General features: G+C 32.2%; 1 protein-coding gene across 1 annotated transcript in view; it reads left to right on the top strand.

Moving 5' to 3' along the window:
• Positions 1–17209, top strand: part of Ythdc2 (YTH N6-methyladenosine RNA binding protein C2) — a 74027-nt gene extending 56818 nt beyond the window's left edge. The window contains 8 exon segments of the mRNA XM_047556048.1: positions 827–936; positions 2655–2947; positions 7421–7598; positions 12506–12709; positions 13422–13449; positions 13452–13505; positions 13508–13602; positions 15162–17209. Of these exon segments, the coding sequence (XP_047412004.1) occupies positions 827–936; positions 2655–2947; positions 7421–7598; positions 12506–12709; positions 13422–13449; positions 13452–13505; positions 13508–13602; positions 15162–15242 (1043 nt within the window). The 3' untranslated portion in view covers positions 15243–17209.
• The last annotated feature ends 2832 nt before the right edge of the window (positions 17210–20041 follow it).

The following is a 20041-nucleotide window of genomic DNA, read 5'->3' as shown; positions in this document are numbered from 1 at the left end:
TCAGATTTGTCTCATTAAATGAATTAGTGTGTATTTACTTCTTTCAGAGTTTGATACTTGGTGTTCAAGGACATTTAAATTTTTCCTTAAATAGATTTGGGTTTTTCTATTTCTTGTTCTTTAATTTTAGTGATTTTTAAAAAAAGAATATAATAAATTTCTTTGAAGATTTAAAATGTAATTATGCATAATATATCTTTATCTTATTAATTTTGTAATCTTATATTTTTATAATTTTACCTCATTGCTAATTTTTTAGAAAGATTTGTGCTTTCTTTATTAAATCTACAGAGGGTTGTACATTAATTTTTTAAAAATAACTGGAATAAAATTTTAACTATTTTTTCACTATATTACTGTTTCTTTCTAACTCATCAGTTTTTTCTTTTTCGTATTCCCTATTTTTCTTTGAGTTTTATGTTCCTTTTCTATAATATATAGTTTTCTTTTTTCCTAAAATCAAAACCTGTAAATTTTCATGAGTTACTTTAAGCATCTTCCATAGTTCTTTACATATAATTTTTTCATACCTTTTTTATTTTCTTCATTCTTTCTTCATTCAGTTATTATTAGAGATTGTGATTCACTTTTTAAGTTCATGTCTTTTTGTTTTGTCTTGTTGCATTGTGATTAGAGATTTTAATCTTTAAAATGTCCTATTTTCTTTTAAATATTGAGACTCAATTTATGATCTTTTTGGTTTGGAGAACTTCTCATACAAACAGTGTGTAGGGAGAACCTGTTTACATAAAGAATATATTTGGCTTACTGTTTTGCGATGATACAAGGTAGTAAAGATTTATTCTTTCAATATGTGTTGGAACAGCGGACGGCATTCCCAATGACAGTAGTGACAGTGAAATGGAAGATAGAACTACTGCTAATTTGGCGGCTTTAAAACTTGATGAGTGGCTCAATTTCAAACTAGAGCCAGAGGTAAGTTGGTTTTTAATAAGTAATAAAAATTTCTTTCATTTAGTTAGTGTGAACTGCTCTACAGTATGATTAAAATTTAAACTTTAATATTGAGCCCTTAGTATTAGGGAATACAGCTTTTTTTTTTTTTTCTTTTTAAGTTTTCAGAGGGCACTTGTGCATTGTTTTCTCTACTGCCCCCACTCCCCAATAAAAGTTTTGACTTAACAAACTTAGGTGTGGCTTTGTATTTATGGTTATTATTTTAGTTCACTTGCGCTGCTAACAGAATACTACAGATTGGGTAATTTATAAAGAACAGAAATTTATTTTTTATAGTTCTAGAGGCTAGGAAGTTCAAGATCAAGGTGCTAATAAGGGCTGCTCTCTCCTTCCAAAATGACAAGAAAAATGAAACAGTGGAAGTGCAAGAGGGATAACTGTCTCCATCAACCCCTTTTGTAATAGCATATAATTCCAGTCATCTGTTCAGTTCCATACCTTCAAATACTGTTAAATTGTGAATTAAGTTTCAATATTAACTTTTAGAGGGGACAAAAGCATTCAAACCATAGAAGTGTTTGAGTATATCTGGATGTATAAGAAAATATTGAGTGTTGGTTGCATGAGAATTTCCTTTATTTTGGGTAACTTCTTCTGAATGATGTGGTCATTTTATTTTATTTTTTCATATACTTCTGAATTGGGAAGAATAAACATATCTTTTCAAATTATACATTTTCTTGACAAAGGCTTAATTCCACTTCTACTTTTAAAGATCATTCTGTATCTATTTTGGGGAGCAACCAAGTGAACAGTAGTCAACATCGGTTAGGTTTATTTTGTTTTCCATGCATTCATTCATCATTCCAACCCACTACAGTTGCATTCCCATTCCTACCAACCCTTTATTTCACTGAAATGGTACTTGCCAGGATCATCTGTGTTCTCCATGTTATCAAGACCAGTGTGTCCTTGATAACCTCTAATAATTGACACTGTTATCTGTAGCTCTTTTTTATAAACCTGACCTTTCCCATTTTTTTTCTCCTCACTTCTGCCCCATTTTTTTCCTCATTAGTTAGTTTCACATTAATCCTTAATTCTTCCTCTGCTGTCATTCCTTTTTGTGTTATTTCATTGACTTTTTTTTTTTTATACTTTATACATATGCCTTTTACTAAATGCCAGTTATACTTCGTTAAAGGTTGACTGTATGTGTTTGGGTCTAAAATTTTAAATTCTCTAGTTCTCTGTGCCTTAGTCTTTTCTTCGCTCTGTGCAATTCCTTGGAAACTTTTCTTTATGTGTAACTGTAGTAACCACGTATGTACTGATGTTCCCAAGTTTGTATTTCTAGCATAAGCCTCTCAGTGATCCAGCTACCTTGTGAACATCATCATTTGAATGTTCTGCAGACACTAAAGTATGATATCAATAGAATTAAATGCATTTTTCTTTGTTTTGCTGCTATTTTTTTCAGTAATGAGTACATTGTACCACAACCAATGTTTACGGTCTCTTTTATTAGACTATTTATTTTCATTTTGTGTCCTTAAGTGCTTAGAATATGGTAAATGAGAGATTTCACTTCTTTCATACAACAAAATGAATGACATTAGTAAATTATGTTAAATGTAAATTATGTTCTTTGGAAACAGCTAATAAACAAAAGTATCTTGTACATGGTATATGAATTTTGCTTATATCTGCTTGAATGGAGGAAACTTCTGTTATAGGCAGCCAGTTTATTGCTGCAGCTGAGACAGAAGTGGCATAGCTTATTTTTACGTCGAATGAGAGCTCCATCTAAACCTTGGTCTCAAGTTGATGAAGCTACCATACGAGCAATTATAGCCGTTTTAAGCACTGAAGAACAGTCAGCAGGTTTACAACAACCATCTGGGATCGGCCAAAGGCCAAGGCCTATGTCTTCAGAAGAACTTCCTTTGGCATCATCTTGGAGGTCAAATAATAGTAGGAAAAGTTCAGCAGATAATGAATTTTCCGATGAGTCTACTACTGCAGAAAGGTAAATTTTTAGCATTTTACCTAAATTGGAGATTTTCTCCAGGAAAATGAATTTTTTATAGTATTTAATAATTATTGTCTTATAATCTAGGGTACATAAAAGATTACAATATGATAAAAAGAGTTTTATACTTGTAAAATATAATTTTTGTAAGTATTAAGGTGTATGAGGGATTTTAAGCTACTGGTATTTATGAGTTATTTAATAAGGATATTCTTTTCAGGAAAAACTCCAATATTTTATTTCTGGAATTCACAAATTTAAGATTTCTTAGAAAGATAGCAACATTTTAAAATGATGTATTTAGTTGATACATGTCAAGTGACATTTTCCTGTTCTCTGCAGTGAGAATAATGACTCTGGCCATTTAAAGAACAACTTTCCCACAAGCCTTACCTAGTAACAGTACTGCTGACTAGCATTCATACAGAAAAGTACTTAATTTACTCTTTTACTGACACGTTGAATGCCTGTTGTCCTTGGTGTAAGGCATATAGCAGAGAACAAAACAGATAAGATCTGTTCCTTCACAGAGTTTGTATTTTATAGGGAGAGCCATATAATAAATAAGTGTGCGTATTTACTGTCATGTGAAAAAAATTGTGTTCACGAGACATGTGCCAAATTCTTTTGTTCTTTCTAGTACTTTACAATTAGGTGTGATGAATTTATTAAATGATTGTTAATAAGGTGTGAAGATTTTATTAAATGATTGTTAATAAGTGTTCTTGGGTTGATCAGGTAATGCAGTGGTAGAGTGCTTGCTTAGTGTGCATGGGACTCTGGTTTTTATCTCTAGCACCACATTCACAAAAGAAGTTCTTAATGTAAAAATGCATTTTAGTAATATGATAGTGTTTATAAGGAGTCATTGGATATGACTCAGAAATATTTCTGGTTATAGAATCATTTGATGCTATCCAATTTTGGTTACTTTTATATCAGTTAAAAAAATTCTACCCTATTAGAATTGATAAAAAATACAACATTCTTACCTATGAGGCTAGTTTTGATATTGTTTGTAAAAAGTCTCTATGGTAAGACTATGATTTCATAGTTAAAAAACTGAAACTAGAAATAATGGAAACAAAGTATGTGGTGCTTACTGCTTTTCAAGACTCCGGTGGAATTTTTAATACTTCCTTTTGATCAGATTTTGCATGTTTGCATAAAGACTTGTCTGTTAAGACTTAAGTGAAAGAGAAACAAAAAAACCTGATTTCCAAGTTGTTTAGGAATAATTCAGTCAAATTTCCAAGAAACCTTAGAATGTATGAGCCTGAACTTTTCTCTCTTGTTGTAGACCCTACTGAGAAACAGACACAAAAAGTGCATTTTCTACTTAGACACTCCCACTTCTTGAAAATACCGTTCTGAAGTTTTCTTGAGCACTTGTTTAGGATGTGGGAAATCATTTCCATAGAAATTGTTATGTGGTAGTGTTATTCTTATAAAAACCTGTTAGACCCTTATGTGTGTAAATGCATGTATGTATAAATGCATATTTATATGGGCACACATACATTTTTAGAAATGAGAAATAAAGCTTAGAAGCTTCAGAAATAAAGCTTTTTTTCCTTTATAAAAATAATGCATGCTCATTTTAATAAAAATAGGGGAATATAGAATATAAATGAAATTAGAAAGTATAATGTTACCCTTCAGAAACTGGTTATCTTATAAATCCATATTTTAATGTATTATTGCTATTAACCTCAACCTTTTTCATTTCTTTGCAATTTGCAGCCTGTCACTTTTCATTCTTTTACCTGTTAAGATTTCATTTTTCAGATGTTTGGTGGTTTTAATAGTTAAGGTCTGGAGTTTGTGTAGCTTAGCGAGGAATAGAGTGAGGACTCTTAGGAAGATTTACTTCATGTTTTGATTCTCTAAGCATTTTTTTCTTTTTAATTAAAAATTAAATAGTACCTATTTGTGGTATTGATTGCAGTGCTTCAACACATGCATATAGTATACAATGATCAAATCAGTGTAATTAGTACTTGCATCTCCTTATAATTTCTGTGTTTGGAGCCTCCAAATTCCTTTCTTCTAAGTCTTCATAAAATATATAATAACTTACTATAAACCATAATCGCCCTACTGTACTGTAGAACACTAGAACTTACAACTAATATCTGTCTGGTACCTGTTATCCAAACCTCCCTCTAAACTGCGCTTCCCCCACCCCTTCCTTGCCTCTAGTAAGCACTGTTTTACTCAAGGAATATTTATTTTCAAGGGAAAAGTTATAATCTTTGTGGAATTGCTTCTTAGAGAAAAGATATTTATAGTTATAATTTTCACTATAAGGGGGTAACAGATTAAGTAACAGTTTTTTTTTAATGAAGCTTCATTTACTTGATGCAAAAACTATTAAAATAATAGGAATTGCCAGTGTTTCATCCTAAAATTAAACCTGTTATTTCTTAAAATATCATTTTCTAAATAATACTTTGATGATAGACAACCACCTTTTTTTCTATAATAAACAAATTAATCTAATTAATATATTAATGCAGCTGTATATGAGAATCTTCTTAAATGGATATTTAGATGGAAGGTTGGTGGGAACTCTTTGTTTCTACCATAATAAAATTTTGGGGGAGACACATATGAGAGAGAGAAAAACTAGAATTCATCGCAGAGCACAAGACCAACTTGAAAACCACAAAACTAGGCATTTAGTTCCATTGACAACATCATTTTAATTTTTTTTTTTTTGGCAGAGCTGGGGATTGAACCTATGGCCTTGAGCATGCTAGGTAAGCGCTCTACCACTGTGCTGCATCCCCAGCCCCCACCATTTTAAGTAAGATTTTACCCTCATTTAGATCCTGTCACTGAATTTTCAGGTTCATTAGACCAGGTTCATTAGTGGTTGTATCAAGGTAATTCATTGGACCTCAATTAACTGGAGAAAAATATATCTGAAGAGTTGTTTTTACACTTCTTAACAATTTTTTGTTAATGATGCATATGTACATTCATTGTGCACTTTATTGCTAATGTTTTTAGGTTTTTAACCATTTTCTTTCATTTGTTAAAGAATCCTAAGATATTTTAAGAGAAGCAAATCAAGGGAAAAGCTCCTTTAATTTGTTTTGAAGACAGAGTAATTATAATTGCAAGCCTATGAAAGCTTATGAATTTTTGAAGACCTATCTTTTTCATTCTATATTTATTATAACCATAATTAAAAGCAGAAAAAAAAGATAAAACAGTGAACTCCACAGCCCAGCTACCAAGATTTTCACCTGTTTGATTCATCCACCAAATTTGCTTTTTTTCTTTCTCTTTATTTCTTTTGTTTTACAAATTTCAAAGTAAATCACACACATCTTGCCATTTTATCCTTCCATATTTAGATATGCGTCTCTTAAAAATAGGGACTTTTTTCCTGTATGGTCGAAGTGTAGCTACCGCCCCCCTCAAAATTAACATTTCCCCAGTTATCTCAAACTGTGGATTTATTTAAATCCTCATCCAGGGATTGATTATACTAGGTTGTCAAGTTTCTTGAGTCCGTTGTGATCTAGAGCACGTACTCTCTTGACTTTTTTGAAGAAACATGGTCAAGGTCACTGGCACTATGGGATGCCCCATATTCTTGATTTGTCTTTTTGTTTCCTCTTGGCACCATTTATTCCTATATTCTATGTATTTCATGTAACCAGGTAGCTATCTGTCAAGGCTTGATTAAATCCACTGTTTTGTTAAGAATATTATATAGGTGATGCTGTGAACTTTATATTGTGACCAGGAAATACTTAATGTTTGGTTTTACTACAAAGACCCGTATTTAAAAAAAAATGTGAAATTTCAGAATGACATTTGTGGCATTTATTCATAGAATTTTTGATAAGAAGAATCTTAGAGTTTAATCTAGAATAATCCTTTAATTTAGCAGATAAAACACAGATAAGAAAGTTACTCAGGATCACATGCCATTTGTTGTAAACTTAGTACTGTTCTATTAATCTGTATCTCCTAATTCTAGTCCAGCATTCTTTCTACTTACCACACTGTAATTTTTAGTATACTTATAAAATCTGTTTTACTTAATATCCTGATTTTTGTAGTTCTTTATAAATGTATTTTTACCTCATTTTTTAAACGTACTCATGTAGTCCAGCCATTTCTCTCTCTCTCTCTCTCTCTTTCTCTCTCTTTCTTCTTCCTTCCTCTTTCCTTCCTTCCTTCCTTCCTTCCTTCCTTCCTTCCTTCCTTCCTTCCTTCCTGTGCTGGGAATCTAACCTAGGGCCTTATGCTTGCTAGGTAAGCACCCTACCACTGAGCTGTACCCTCCAGCCCAGTTCAGCTACTTCTTAATTTTTAAACATAGTACAATTAAATTCCTTTAAAAAATAGTATTCTGTACATCATAATGTCATTGGGACTTTTGATTGAACTAGCATCAGCTTTGTATAACAAACTTAAATATAACTGATATTTGCTTTCTCCTTGCTCAAGAGTATTGATGAAATCTCCATCTCCAGCATTACATCCACCTCAAAAGTACAAAGATAGAGGAATTTTACATCCTAAACGAAGCACTGATGACCGATCAGATCAATCTTCTGTGAAATCTACAGACAGCAGTAGTTACCCTAGTCCTTGTGCTAGTCCTTCTCCTCCATCTTCAGGGAAGGTAAAGTATATAAAAGTAGATGTAGTAAGGAACAGATTTGTAGCATCACTGATGTTACTTACATATTTTTCAAAAATTATAAAAATTTCTACTTTTTTAATTGTCAAATCTGAAAAATTGAGGCTGGCATACTGGTAACACTTTGAGTAAGTTTTTTAGTTTCCTGCTTGCCAAATAGTTCTAATTACCTTGTTGGGGTATTTTAAAACGAACTTTTCACTAATTGCATGTAGCTAGGCAGTTCATTGTTTTTTGTTTTTGTTACTGGGGTTTGAACTCAGGGGCACTGGACCACTGAGCCACATCCCCAGCCCTATTTTGTATTTTATTTAGAGACAGGGTCTCACTGAGTTGCTTAGCGCCTCGCTTTTGCTGAGGCTGGCTTTGACCTCGAGATCCTCCTGCCTTAGCCTCCCGAGCCACTGGGATTACAAGTGTGGGACACCTTACCCAGCAGTTCATTGTTTCTTTAGAAACTTTTTGGTTAAAACAAATAGCAATAAAGATTGTTTTAACTTAAAATAATTTTGGTTTGTACTTTTAGAATTGAAAAGTTTCATTCCATTGTTAATTTCTGCAGTTCAGTAGTTATATTAAAATGCACAAAATAAAAATGAAAAAAACAAAATGCAGAGGACAGGTTGGGGTTAGGAATGTATGAAATGTTTCTAAGGAGCTGTGTATCACTTTTAAAAAATATGTATCATTTAAAAAATTTATAATAGAAATTGTTTTATATGTTCAGAATATGTTTACTTTTTCTTTCCTGAGTACCAGATTAAGTAAGTATTTGAGTAAGGGTTTGTGTTTGGTGAAAGTGTCTGCTGAAAAACTTGTTACAGGGAAGGAAAAGGAACAGTTTTGTGAATTTGCATTCTTAGGGTTTGAATTTTTTGGCTTCTTTTAATATACTTTAATTAAAGTATAATTTACATATAATAAAAATTTGCCATGTAAACTGCAAGTTAGTGAATTTCAACAAATGCATATAATTGTGTAACTGCACCACAGTCATGTACAGAAAACATTTCCGTCAACCTTGGCCCTAGAAACTTTCCACTGACTGTTCTTTGTCCCTTTGGCTTTGCCTTTTCTAGAATTTCCTGTAAATTGAATCATGTGAATGTAACTTTTTGTGTTTGGTTTGTTTCATTTAATACAGTGCTTTTGAAATTCATCCATATTGCTAAGTATATTATTGGTGACTTTTATTTCTGAGTAGTATTCCATCAGATGGATATACCACAGTTTGTTTACTCATTCACCTGTTGATGGTTATTTGGATTGTTTCTGTTTTTTTTAAGCTATTATGAATAAAGCTGGTTTAATATTTGAATACAACTGTATGTAAATGTGTTTTCTATTTTGGACTAGATATCTAGGAATAGGATTGTTGGTTTGTGTAGTAAAGGTGTACTTTACAAGAAACTGTCCCCATGTTTTCTAAAATGGTTGTATTATTTTGCATTCTCTTCAGCAGTCAAATTCCATTTCCTCCATATTCTCAATAAAACTTGGCTTTATTAGTCTTTGTAATTTTGACCATTATAGGGGGCATATTGTGATAGGCCATTGTAGTTTTAATTTGCATTTCTCCAGTGATTAATGATATTTCACATCTTTTCTCATGCTTATTTGCCATTCTATATATAGTCTTTTGTGAAGTATCTGTTCAAATTTTTGTTCATTTTTTTTTATTGATTATCTTTTATTGAGTTGAAAGAATTTTCTATATATTCAGTGTATCAGTCTTAATTGTATCTGTTTTGCCACTTTATTTCTATTGATCTTTGACTTTTTCATTTTCTTAGCAATGTCTTTCAAAGAGCAAATGTTTTTTATTTTGTTTGACTCTATTTCATCACTTTTTTTCTATTATGATTAACATTTTTTGTGTCCTAAGAAATTCTGGCCTAACACAAGATAACGAAGATTTTTCCTATTTTTTCTTCTAGAAGTTTTATGTTGGTGCTTTTAGATTTAGGTATATAATCTATTTCAAATTAACTTTTGTTTATTGTATGGGTGGGTTAAGGATCATGTTTTGACTTCTGCCTGTAATTGTTCCAGTACCATTTGTTGAAAATGTTACCTTTCTATTGAATTACTTTGGTACCTTTGTAAAAAAATAAATTTGTGATCTGTTTATTGAACTTTGTTCAGTTTCACTTTGATTATATATATGTGTGTGTTTTGTATACACATATATTTTCTCACATGATTTTTTTTTCTTCTTTTGCTAGTATACACTGACTAGATTATATAATTTTATAGTGAATCAATATTGATTAGTATTTTGTCTCTATCTTTGCTCATTTTTTCAAAATTGTTTTGGTTATTCTAGGAACTTTGTATTTTTACATAAACTCAAGAAAGCCTTCCATTTTTACAGATTTTTTTTTTAGTATTTCAAGTGAGATTGCATTGAATCTATAGATTACTTTGAAACAAATCATCAGTTAACATGTTTTAGTCTTTAATTCATAAGCATGACATATTTGTCAATATATTTTCCCTCAGTGTTTTATAGATATCAGACTGCAGATAGTATACCATTTTTGTTAAATTTATTCCTAAGAATTTAATAATTTTGAACTATTTTTTTTAAATTTCAATTTGTTGTTTCTTGATAGTATATTTGATTTTTGTATATTTTTATATCCTAAGACTTTACTTACCTCACTTATTCTATTAGCTTTTTTTTAATATTGTTTTTAGTTGTTGATGGACATTTTATTTATTTATATGTGTTGCTGAGAATCGAACCCAGTGCTAGGCAAGGGTTCTGCCACTGACCCACAACCCCAGCCTTTCTATTAGCTTTTTATGTAAGTTTCTCAGGATTTTCTACATGAATAATCAGACCATCTGCTTTTTTGTTTGTTTTGTTTAGAGACAGGGTCTTACCCAGGCTGGTCTCAATCCTTCTGCCTTAGCCCCCTAATAGCTGGAACTATAGGAATGTGCCACTGTGCCTGGCTAAGTCTTTCATCATTTAATATGATGTAATTTCAAGACTTTTGGATCTAGTTTGCTATGAGTTTTTATTGTGAATAAGTCTTGAAGTATCTGAAATCATCAGAAATAATAGTGAAATTCTCTTTTTTATCTATTAATATGGTAGATTTAATTGATTTTCTTATGTTGAAACCTCACTTATTCATGAAGTTGCTATCTTTTTAGATTGCTGGATTTAATTTTGTTAAATCAAAATTTTGCTAAATGAGAGATTTTTGTTCATGAAGGGATATTGTCCTATAGTATCTTTTTTGCGTTGTCTTTGTATAGTTTTGATATCAGTCTTTTTCATTTTTATTTTTGAAAGATATTTGTACTGTGTAGAAATTCTAGGTTAACAGCAATTTTCTTTCATTACTGTAAGGAAGTCACTCCATTGTCATCTACTTTACATAGTTCCTCATGGAAAGTTGATTGTCATTTTATTTTATTTTATTTTTTAGTATATAGTCTTTTTTCCTCCAACTGCTTTTAGGATTTTCACTGATTTTCAGCAATGTGGTTTTTGATATGACTTGATCTGGTTGTTCTCTATACTTTTTTTTAGTTTGTCTACTTATAATTTTCTTCAGTTTTAAAAATTTAAGCCTATTAAGTCTTCACACTTTTTTTTTTTTTCCATCTCTTTCCCCTCTTTTCTTGGACTGTGGATATCCAAATGTAAGATCACTTGATGTATTTCCACAGATCAGCAACACTCTCAATTTTTTTCAGCCATCTTCCTCCTCTTGATTCACTTTGGATATTTCTATTGCCATATTCTTATGTTCACTGATATTTTTACTTTTAATGTCTTACCTACTGTTCATTCTTTACAGTGTGTATTCAGATTATATTTTTATCTCTACAAGTTCCTTTTGGGTCTTTAAAAATATCTTCTCCTTTTATTAATGTTCATGATTTCCTCAGCCTTGTAGAACATTGTGAACATATTTACAATAGCTTCTTTAACATTCTTGTCTCCTAAATCTGCCATATCTAAGTCTGTTTCTGTTGAATTTTTTTTTTTTCTGGTTGTAGGTCTTATTCTCCATTTTCTGTGTATCAGTTTATTTGGCTGGTAGATTTTTGTTGTGTTCCCTTAGTGTTGAACTTTATTTTTATACAGTTTAATTTCAGTCAGTTTAATCTTTTTGTGGTTTGATTGTAAACAGTATTAGAGTAGGTCCAGAGCAGTCTTTATTCTGATATTAATTTAGTTTTGGTACTAAGTTGTGTCCCTTATGTGCATCTGTGCCCTATGTGTTATAGAATCTCTGTTCTGGCTGAAGATAACATGATATATTCTCAGCCATTAGTGAGCTGTGGAAATTATTTGGTTGACTGCTTTCCTAGCTCTAGCACATTATTTTCTCAGTCATGTTATGGTTAGTACTTAGCTAAAATCTTACGCAGTTCCTCTGAAGCTTCTTTCTGCACAACTCCCTTCCATCTAATACATTGCCATACAAATTCTAGCCATCTTGGTCTCTAAACTCTTATCTCTGCCATTGCAACTTAGTAAGACTACTGGAACCTTTTGTGTTTCCCTTTGTTTACTGGAAACCGCCTCCAAGTAGTAAGCTGAAATGATCTTACTTTTATTTTCAGAATTTGAAAGTTCATTAAAGCATTTTCTGGAAATACAAATGGAATATAAATCAAAGTTGATAATCCAGAATACTTTCTTGATAAGGCATTTTGAATGCTTTGAAATGAGTACTGTTTTTGACCTCTTTAACTTCATTTTGATTGGGCCTTGTGTAGGTTTTCAGGCATGATAGAACTATTTGCCTTTGTTGAATATTTGGTAAAATACTAGTTTATTTGATTTTGAAGATGTTATTTAATGGAGCCATTGGTTTTGAAAGGTCAATTTACCTTTCAAGAACTTATGCATTCTCTTATAGGGCTCAAAATCTCCTTCACCAAGACCAAACATGCCTATTCGATACTTCATAATGAAGAGTAGCAATCTGAGAAACCTTGAAATTTCTCAACAGAAGGGTATCTGGTCTACAACCCCTAGTAATGAGCGGAAGCTAAATCGAGCCTTTTGGGAGAGCAGCATGGTTTACTTGGTATTTTCTGTTCAAGGATCTGGACATTTCCAGGTGAGCCATCCTGAAACAGTAAAATGAGCTTGTTCTGGCTGTAGGTTACACCACACAGATAAAAACAAAACAAACTCTGGCTTTTTATTGCATCATAAGGCAAGGAAGCCTTTTTCTTAATTAAGAATTAGGAATATTTTACATTTCTTCAAGGGGGTGCTAGAACTGGAATCCCTTTACTTTTGCCTTGTTTTATCAGGGTATTACTAGATAACATTTTTTTCTTCTGAAGACAACTTTAGATTACTAGTTCTTGGTGGACTAAAATAATGAGAAACACAACCTTTGGTTATGCTTAAATTAAATAGGCCAAGAAAGTATTGACAATTAAGAAACCATGTTTCTTAACTCTTCTTAAATTACTGTATATCTGAATTTGTAAAATAATGAATTTTATTTTCATTTTGATTTTTAGAATAAAAGTTTAGAGGTTGATTGTATTAGTTATATAATGTGGACTTAGAATTATTGATATATTATTTAGAAACTATTAATATTTGAAATCATATTAGGCTAGAATCGGTCTTTCCTCTTAAATTTGGCAATAAATTCTTATATAAAAATTACGAAGTAGGCTTTTTGTTGATTTTAAGTGTACATTACTTTTATATTACATTTTTGCCTTACATTTTAAAAACTTGGTCTCATCAGATGAATTTACATATTTTAACTCATCCTTGCCTCCACCCTTTCCCCCTTGTTTTACCTGCAGGGATTTTCTAGGATGTCTTCTGAGATAGGAAGGAGAAGAGCCAGGACTGGGGCTCAGCTGGACTAGGAGGAGTATTTAAGGTGGAGGGATACGAAAAGAAAGCCTTCCCTTTCAGTTTGCACATCATCTCCTAAATCCTTGGAATGACAACAAGAAAGTACAGATAAGCAGAGATGGGCAGGTATACACTGGCATTTAAATGTTTTCTTTTTGTTTTCTCTTACTGTTAGTGCTTAGAAAATGTACAAATACAAATTATATATTCCATGTGCAAATGGAGAATGTTTTGATACACTGAAGAGCTGGTGTAAAAGTTGATTGAAAATGTGTCTTATAGCTCATTTTTTTTTTAAGTTTTGTAAATTTTGTCTTCTTATGTAATTGCTTGTAGGAAGTGCTTTCATAAGTCATTTTGTGGAGGTTTCTATGTCAGTTTACTAACTAAATAAATGATCAAAACTGAGTGCAAATAGGACATAACTCTCCTATGTTCACATATGAATACACGACCGGTAAAACTCCACATCATATATAACTGCAAGAATGGGATCTTAATTAGAATAAGTTATATTCCATATATGTATAATATGTCAAAGTGCACTCTACTGTCATATGTAACCAAAAAGAACAACAACAAAAAGAACTTGCTAGAAGGAGAAAACTAAAAAAAAGAAAAGAAAAAATGTAATCCTGGGGTCATTTTTACTTAAGTCTCAAGTGACAACAGTATTTAACTTCTTTACAGTTTTAACTAACTATATAAAGTGAATAACAACCTTTTAATATTCTAGTAGCCTTTATTTTTATTACATTTTGCTTTACCTTGATGATGCTGCTCATGTGCATTTTAAGCTAGTTCCAATGATGGGAGTTAATGTAAGCACCAAAATACTGTGCTAGCTGCTTTATATAGTTTAGTTCTTAGAAATAAAAGGAGTTATTAGTTGAATTTTATGCTTTGTGTCTCATTTCTCATCACCATGGGAAAGGTGTTAGGTCCTTTTTAAAATTACTCATGATGCCAGACTCGGTGGCAGACTCAGTGGCACATGCCTGTAATCCCAGCAGCTTGGGAGGATGAGACAGGAGAATCATGAGTTCAAAGCCAGCCTCAGGTAAAGGGAGGCTCCAAGCAACTCAGTGAGACCCGTTTCTAAATAAAATACAAAAATAGGGCTAGAGATGTGACTCAGTAGTTAAGTGCCACTGAGTTCAATGCCCACTACTCCAGCGCCCCCCAAAAATTTCTCATGCAGTTGGAGGACCATAAAGTGACATTCTTTTCACTTCCATAATATTTTCATTTTTATTTTATAATAATGATTTTGAAATAAATTTAAGTAATTCTAAGATAAGAAAATTTCTTGAAAAGACTTGAGAACATCTGATTATACTAGATTTCACAGTAAACCTTTGGAAGTTAAAGTTGAGTGTGTTTGCTAAATCTGTTCTAAAAACAAAACAAAAGCCATATTTCTAGATAGACAGAATTCTAGAAAGACTCCATGAAAATCTGGCCATTCTGTCACGAAAGTTGAAGTATTTTCAGATAACTATAACTTAATTTGTCTTAAAGCAAAGAATTAAAGTAGTGTGTTCCACAGGATTTTAACATGTCCTGGTAGAAAAATGAAATTTAGAGTGATTTTTTTAAACATTCTTATCAGTGTAAATTTTGTGACTAAAAAATATTTTCATTCCAGTTCTTTTTATATTTATTTTGACTTTTCATTTACTTAGGAACTGGAACCTCAAGTTGGTGAACAGTTGCTCCAGCTATGGGAGCGCCTTCCATTGGGAGAGAAAACCACAACTGATTGACCGTCAGGTTTATACCATGCTTAACTTCGAGTATTGGCAATATTTGTTACCACTAGGATGACTTTCAGACTACTTATCTTTTTTTCTTTTTATTCTTCCAGGATTCTTAGCTGTATGTGAACATCCTATTCATTATAACCACTGAATGCACTGACTTTCAAAAACTGAGATAAGGGTGTGTGTCATGAATGAGTTTTTTTGGTTTAGAGTATTGCTTCAGAATACCATCTTTATTTATAAGAGAAAAGGATCTTTTTCTCAAAGGATCAGTTTTTGTAGTGACCATGGGAATGATTATGTAATGTTAATGATATGTTTATAATGAATAAAATAGTAGTAGTTTCAGCTATTTGGCACAACAGAAATTATTTTTTAAAAACTTAATTTGAAGTTAAACATTTCTTTAAAACACTTAATTACAACTCTTACTAATGACTTTTTAATGCAGGAAGAGCCTGAATATATCAGTACATGAGAGCACCATTTTAGAGGAGCCAACTCTTAATATTTATCATTAGAAAACAAGAAAATGAAAACAACAAAATTCTCAAAATAGTGTGTGTTAATTAAGGGCTATTTATTCTGCCATTTTTAACCCCAGATGCATTAAGAAAAAAGGGAGGGATATTCTTTTTCTGTGACTATGAATGCAGTTATTTGTGAAGGAAGGCAGAATTCCATCCTGCTTTTGATCAGATCAGATTGTGTTGTTTCTTTCCTGTATGTGCCTCTCTTACTCTTGATGTGCACTATACCCTTTTTTCGTTTCTCTCATATAACAACCTTCACGTACCTTTTTTGTGAGCTCAGAAATGATAACCACTTTGTTTTGGTTACAGAAACTTGATTTATACAAGTTAAAAATTCAAACTAATTTATGCACATTTTAAAATGTGCTCAGCAGTTACTGATAGTTTGGCTGCTCTATGTCTTTGAAACTAAAGCTCACAAGGACTATAATTCAAATGCTTTCTTCCATTTATGTTTCAGTTTCTCCTTTTTTGCATTTATGGTTGATAAGTGGGGGATTTTTAGAATTTTTGCAAACATGTACTAATGCCAAGTCTCATGTTTCTTTCTATCTCAGAGTTATTTAGTTTGATGTTTCTACCACAAGTATTTGTGAAGTTTCCTTAGAGGTTTTTTGAAATGAGAATAGAGGTACAGGAAAAAATAATGAAATGTCTTGGACACTCAACTCTGTAACACAACATATTTGATAGTACTTTTCATTTGAGTCATTGTTATAAAAAGATATAAAGGCAAAAAGAAAACTAAGTTCTCTGGTTCTGTATTTGAGAACAAAGAGGTGAAAAATCATGGGTCAACATAAAATCTTGAGAACCCTTCTACTTTCTCTGGGAAAACATTGCATATTGGTGTAATTAGCATATCAGCTGTAATTTTTGCCTGTATTAGTAGTTCTTAGGTTGTTGTTTGTTTCTTATTTTTTTTTTTGTTTGTACTTGGAGACATACCTGTAAATTGAGCTTATGTGAATTATGTTCCATTGTGTATGTACATTACATTTATTTATTGTATTTTCCTGATGATGTATACTTTTTAAGGTATTTACTTAGTTGTTCATAGTGTTCTAAATTTGGAAGGACTTCTAAAAAATAAAGCTTGTTTTAATATTCTATTTCCTAATGTTTATCTCTATATATATGTGATGGGTATTGATATTTAAAGTGAATACAATTTGAATGTAATTAAAATGCTGTTTTGGGAAGACATGAACTTAAATATACTTATTAAATGAAATTCCATTGAATTATTCAGATCTTGTCATTTCTGATATCATCTAATAGGACTCAGATAACAATGATCAATTGTATTCCCTGAGATATTACAGAATTTAAGATAACTTGAAGAATCCTAAATTGATACAGAAGGTGGTAGTTTCATATCAGTACCTGCCCCATGGCAGAAATTTAAAGATGTGTTTATTATTGATCTTTTAATATCAATAAAATATTCAGAAGTAACATTTAAGTACCTTGCACTTGAATATTAGTATTTTTCCATTCAGAAAACATGGAGCACCTGCTGTTTCCCAAATACTTCTCATGTATTTTTGTAGAAAGTAGTTACTTAGACACTTGTTTCCAGCAGTCCTTAATCTCCCAGGGAAATTTAGTATTTGTTTCTACTAATTTACTGGGAGCAGTGCATTGTCCTTTATTGATAATAAGTATTTAATTTCATTTACAGTGGCATACTAAGATATATGTGGTACAATTCTTGCTGCCCATGAGGAGCTTATGTTCTCGTGGATAATTTTTATTTGGTATAGTGTGGCACCATTAAATTGATGTAAACCAAGTGTTAAGACATGTAAGAGCAGGGCAGTCATTGAAAACGTCATGGTTTTGTTTGTGTTTGAGCATCTTTGAGAATGAATAGAATTGAGAGTTGCGTTTGAGTATCTTTAAGAATCAATAGAATTTGTAAAAAGTTAAAACTGTAGTGAAGACTTCGTAAAGAACAAAGTATTTTAGGGAATGTGTAGTCCATAATAGCTACCTTGCAAGATTTTTTTGTAAGTTTTACCATGTGCAACATAGTATTTTTAAGAAAAGCCAATAAATGATAATTAAATTTAGGGGATCTTGCTTAACAGCTATAGATGGAGTACCTGTTAAAAAGATTTCTTGGCCCCACACAGGGTCTGATTTGTAGATAAGTAGTCTTGTAATAGGACTCAAGAATCTATATGTTTAGCAGATGAATCTGGCACTGTTAATTCAAATGGACCGTGATTATACTGAAATATCGATAAAATCAAAGCTATCTTGGGATATATTTTAGAGTTCACATGGCATCAATCTGAAGTATTCACCATTATTTGTCTTGTGCAATGAGATGAGTAGAATACTAAAAATGGAGATGTTTAGTGATTGCACTGACCTTGTTGTAAGAGGTACCATGTTACATCAAGAGCAAGCTCTGGACTTGAGTTATAATACATGTATTTGAGGACAAACTTCAACATGAGATGTGAAAAGAGGTCTTTCTGACCTCTGATTTTCATATGTGAAAAGTGAAAATACTATCTTCCTGATCTGTCTCACAGGATCATTGGAAGAATCAAATGAGAGTGTTTGGAAAACTATAGTGCACAAGTAGAAGTATTTAGTGTTGTTTAATAGTGTCTAATACACTGTTGGCACTCAAATGTAGTAGATCCCTAACATGCAGTTATTCATTTCTTCAATAATTAGGTGTTTGATGTGTTAGTTATACTCCAGATCTGTTGCAGTGAACAAATTTCTCCCCTCATGGAGCTTCTATTATAGTAAAATATCTCCTAAGACTATCTTGAATGAAGTTGTATTATAGGAAAGTATACAATAATGAAAGACTTCAAGTTCCTTTGAAATAAGTATTGAAAGTGAAGGGACCCAAGTTTGTGTATTTGGTGGTCCATCAACACAGAAATGATAATTATTTATTTATTTATTTTTTATTGTAAACAAATGGGATACATGTTTCTCTGTTTGTACATGGCGTAAAGGCATACCATTTGTGTAATCATAAATTTACATAGGGTAATGTTGTTTGATTCATTCTGTTATTTTTTCCCTCCCCCCCACCCTTCCCACCCCTCTTTCCCTCTATACAGTCCTTCCTTCCTCCATTCTTGTCCCCCTCCCTAACCCTAACTCCAACCCTAACACTAACCCCTCCCACCCCCCATTATGTGTCATCATCCACTTATTAGCAATATCATTCATCCTTTGGTTTTTTGAGATTGGCTTATCTCACTTAGCATGATATTCTCCAGTTTCATCTATTTGCCTGCAAATGCCATAATTTTATCATTCTTTATGGCTGAGTAATATTCCATTGTATATATACCACAGTTTCTTTATCCATTCATCAATTGAAGGACATCTAGGTTGGTTCCACAATCTGGCTATTGTGAACTGAGCAGCTATGAACATTGATGTGGCTGTATCTCTGTAGTATGCTGATTTTAAGTCCTTTGGGTATAGGCCAAGGAGTGGGATAGCTGGGTCAAATGGTGGTTCCATTCCAAGTTTTCTAAGGAGTCTCCACACTGCTTTCCAGAGTGGCTGCACTAATTTGCAGCCCCACCAGCAATGTATGAGTGTACCTTCTCCCCACATCCTTGCCAACACCTGTTGTTGCTTGTATTCTTGATAATCGCCATTCTGATTGGGGTGAGATGGAATCTTAGGGTGTTTTGATTTGCATTCTCTTATTACTAGAGATGTTGAACATTTTTCCCATAGGTTTGTTGATTGCTTGTAGATCTTCTTCTGTGAAGTGTCTATTCATTTCCTTAGCCCATTTGTCGATTGGATTATTTGCATTCTTGGTGTAGAGTTTTTTGAGTTCTTTATTAGATTCTGGAAATTAGCGCTCTATCTGAAGTATGATTGGCAAAGATTTTCTCCCACTCTGGCAGGCTCTTTCTTCGCATTACTGATAATTTCCTTTGCTGAGAGAAAGCTTTTTAGTTTGAAACTAGTCCCAGTTATTGATTCTTGCTTTTATTTCTTGTGCTATGGAGTCCTGGTGAGGAAGTCCGGTCCTAAGCCGACATGTTGAAGATCTGGACCTACTTTTTCTACTATAATCTGCAGGGTCTCTGGTCTGATTCCGAGGTCCTTAATCCATTTTGAGTTTAGTTTCGTGCATGGTAGAGATATGGGTTTAGTTTTCATTCTGTTGCATATGGATTTCCAATTCTCCCAAGCACCATTTGTTGAAGAAGCTATCTTTTCTTCCATTGCATATTTTTGGCCCCTTTGTCTAGTATGAGAAAATTG

Source organism: Sciurus carolinensis, chromosome 6 (assembly GCF_902686445.1).
Source record: "Sciurus carolinensis chromosome 6, mSciCar1.2, whole genome shotgun sequence".
NCBI lineage: Eukaryota > Metazoa > Chordata > Mammalia > Rodentia > Sciuridae > Sciurus > Sciurus carolinensis.
This window is presented reverse-complemented; position numbering and strand designations above follow the sequence as displayed.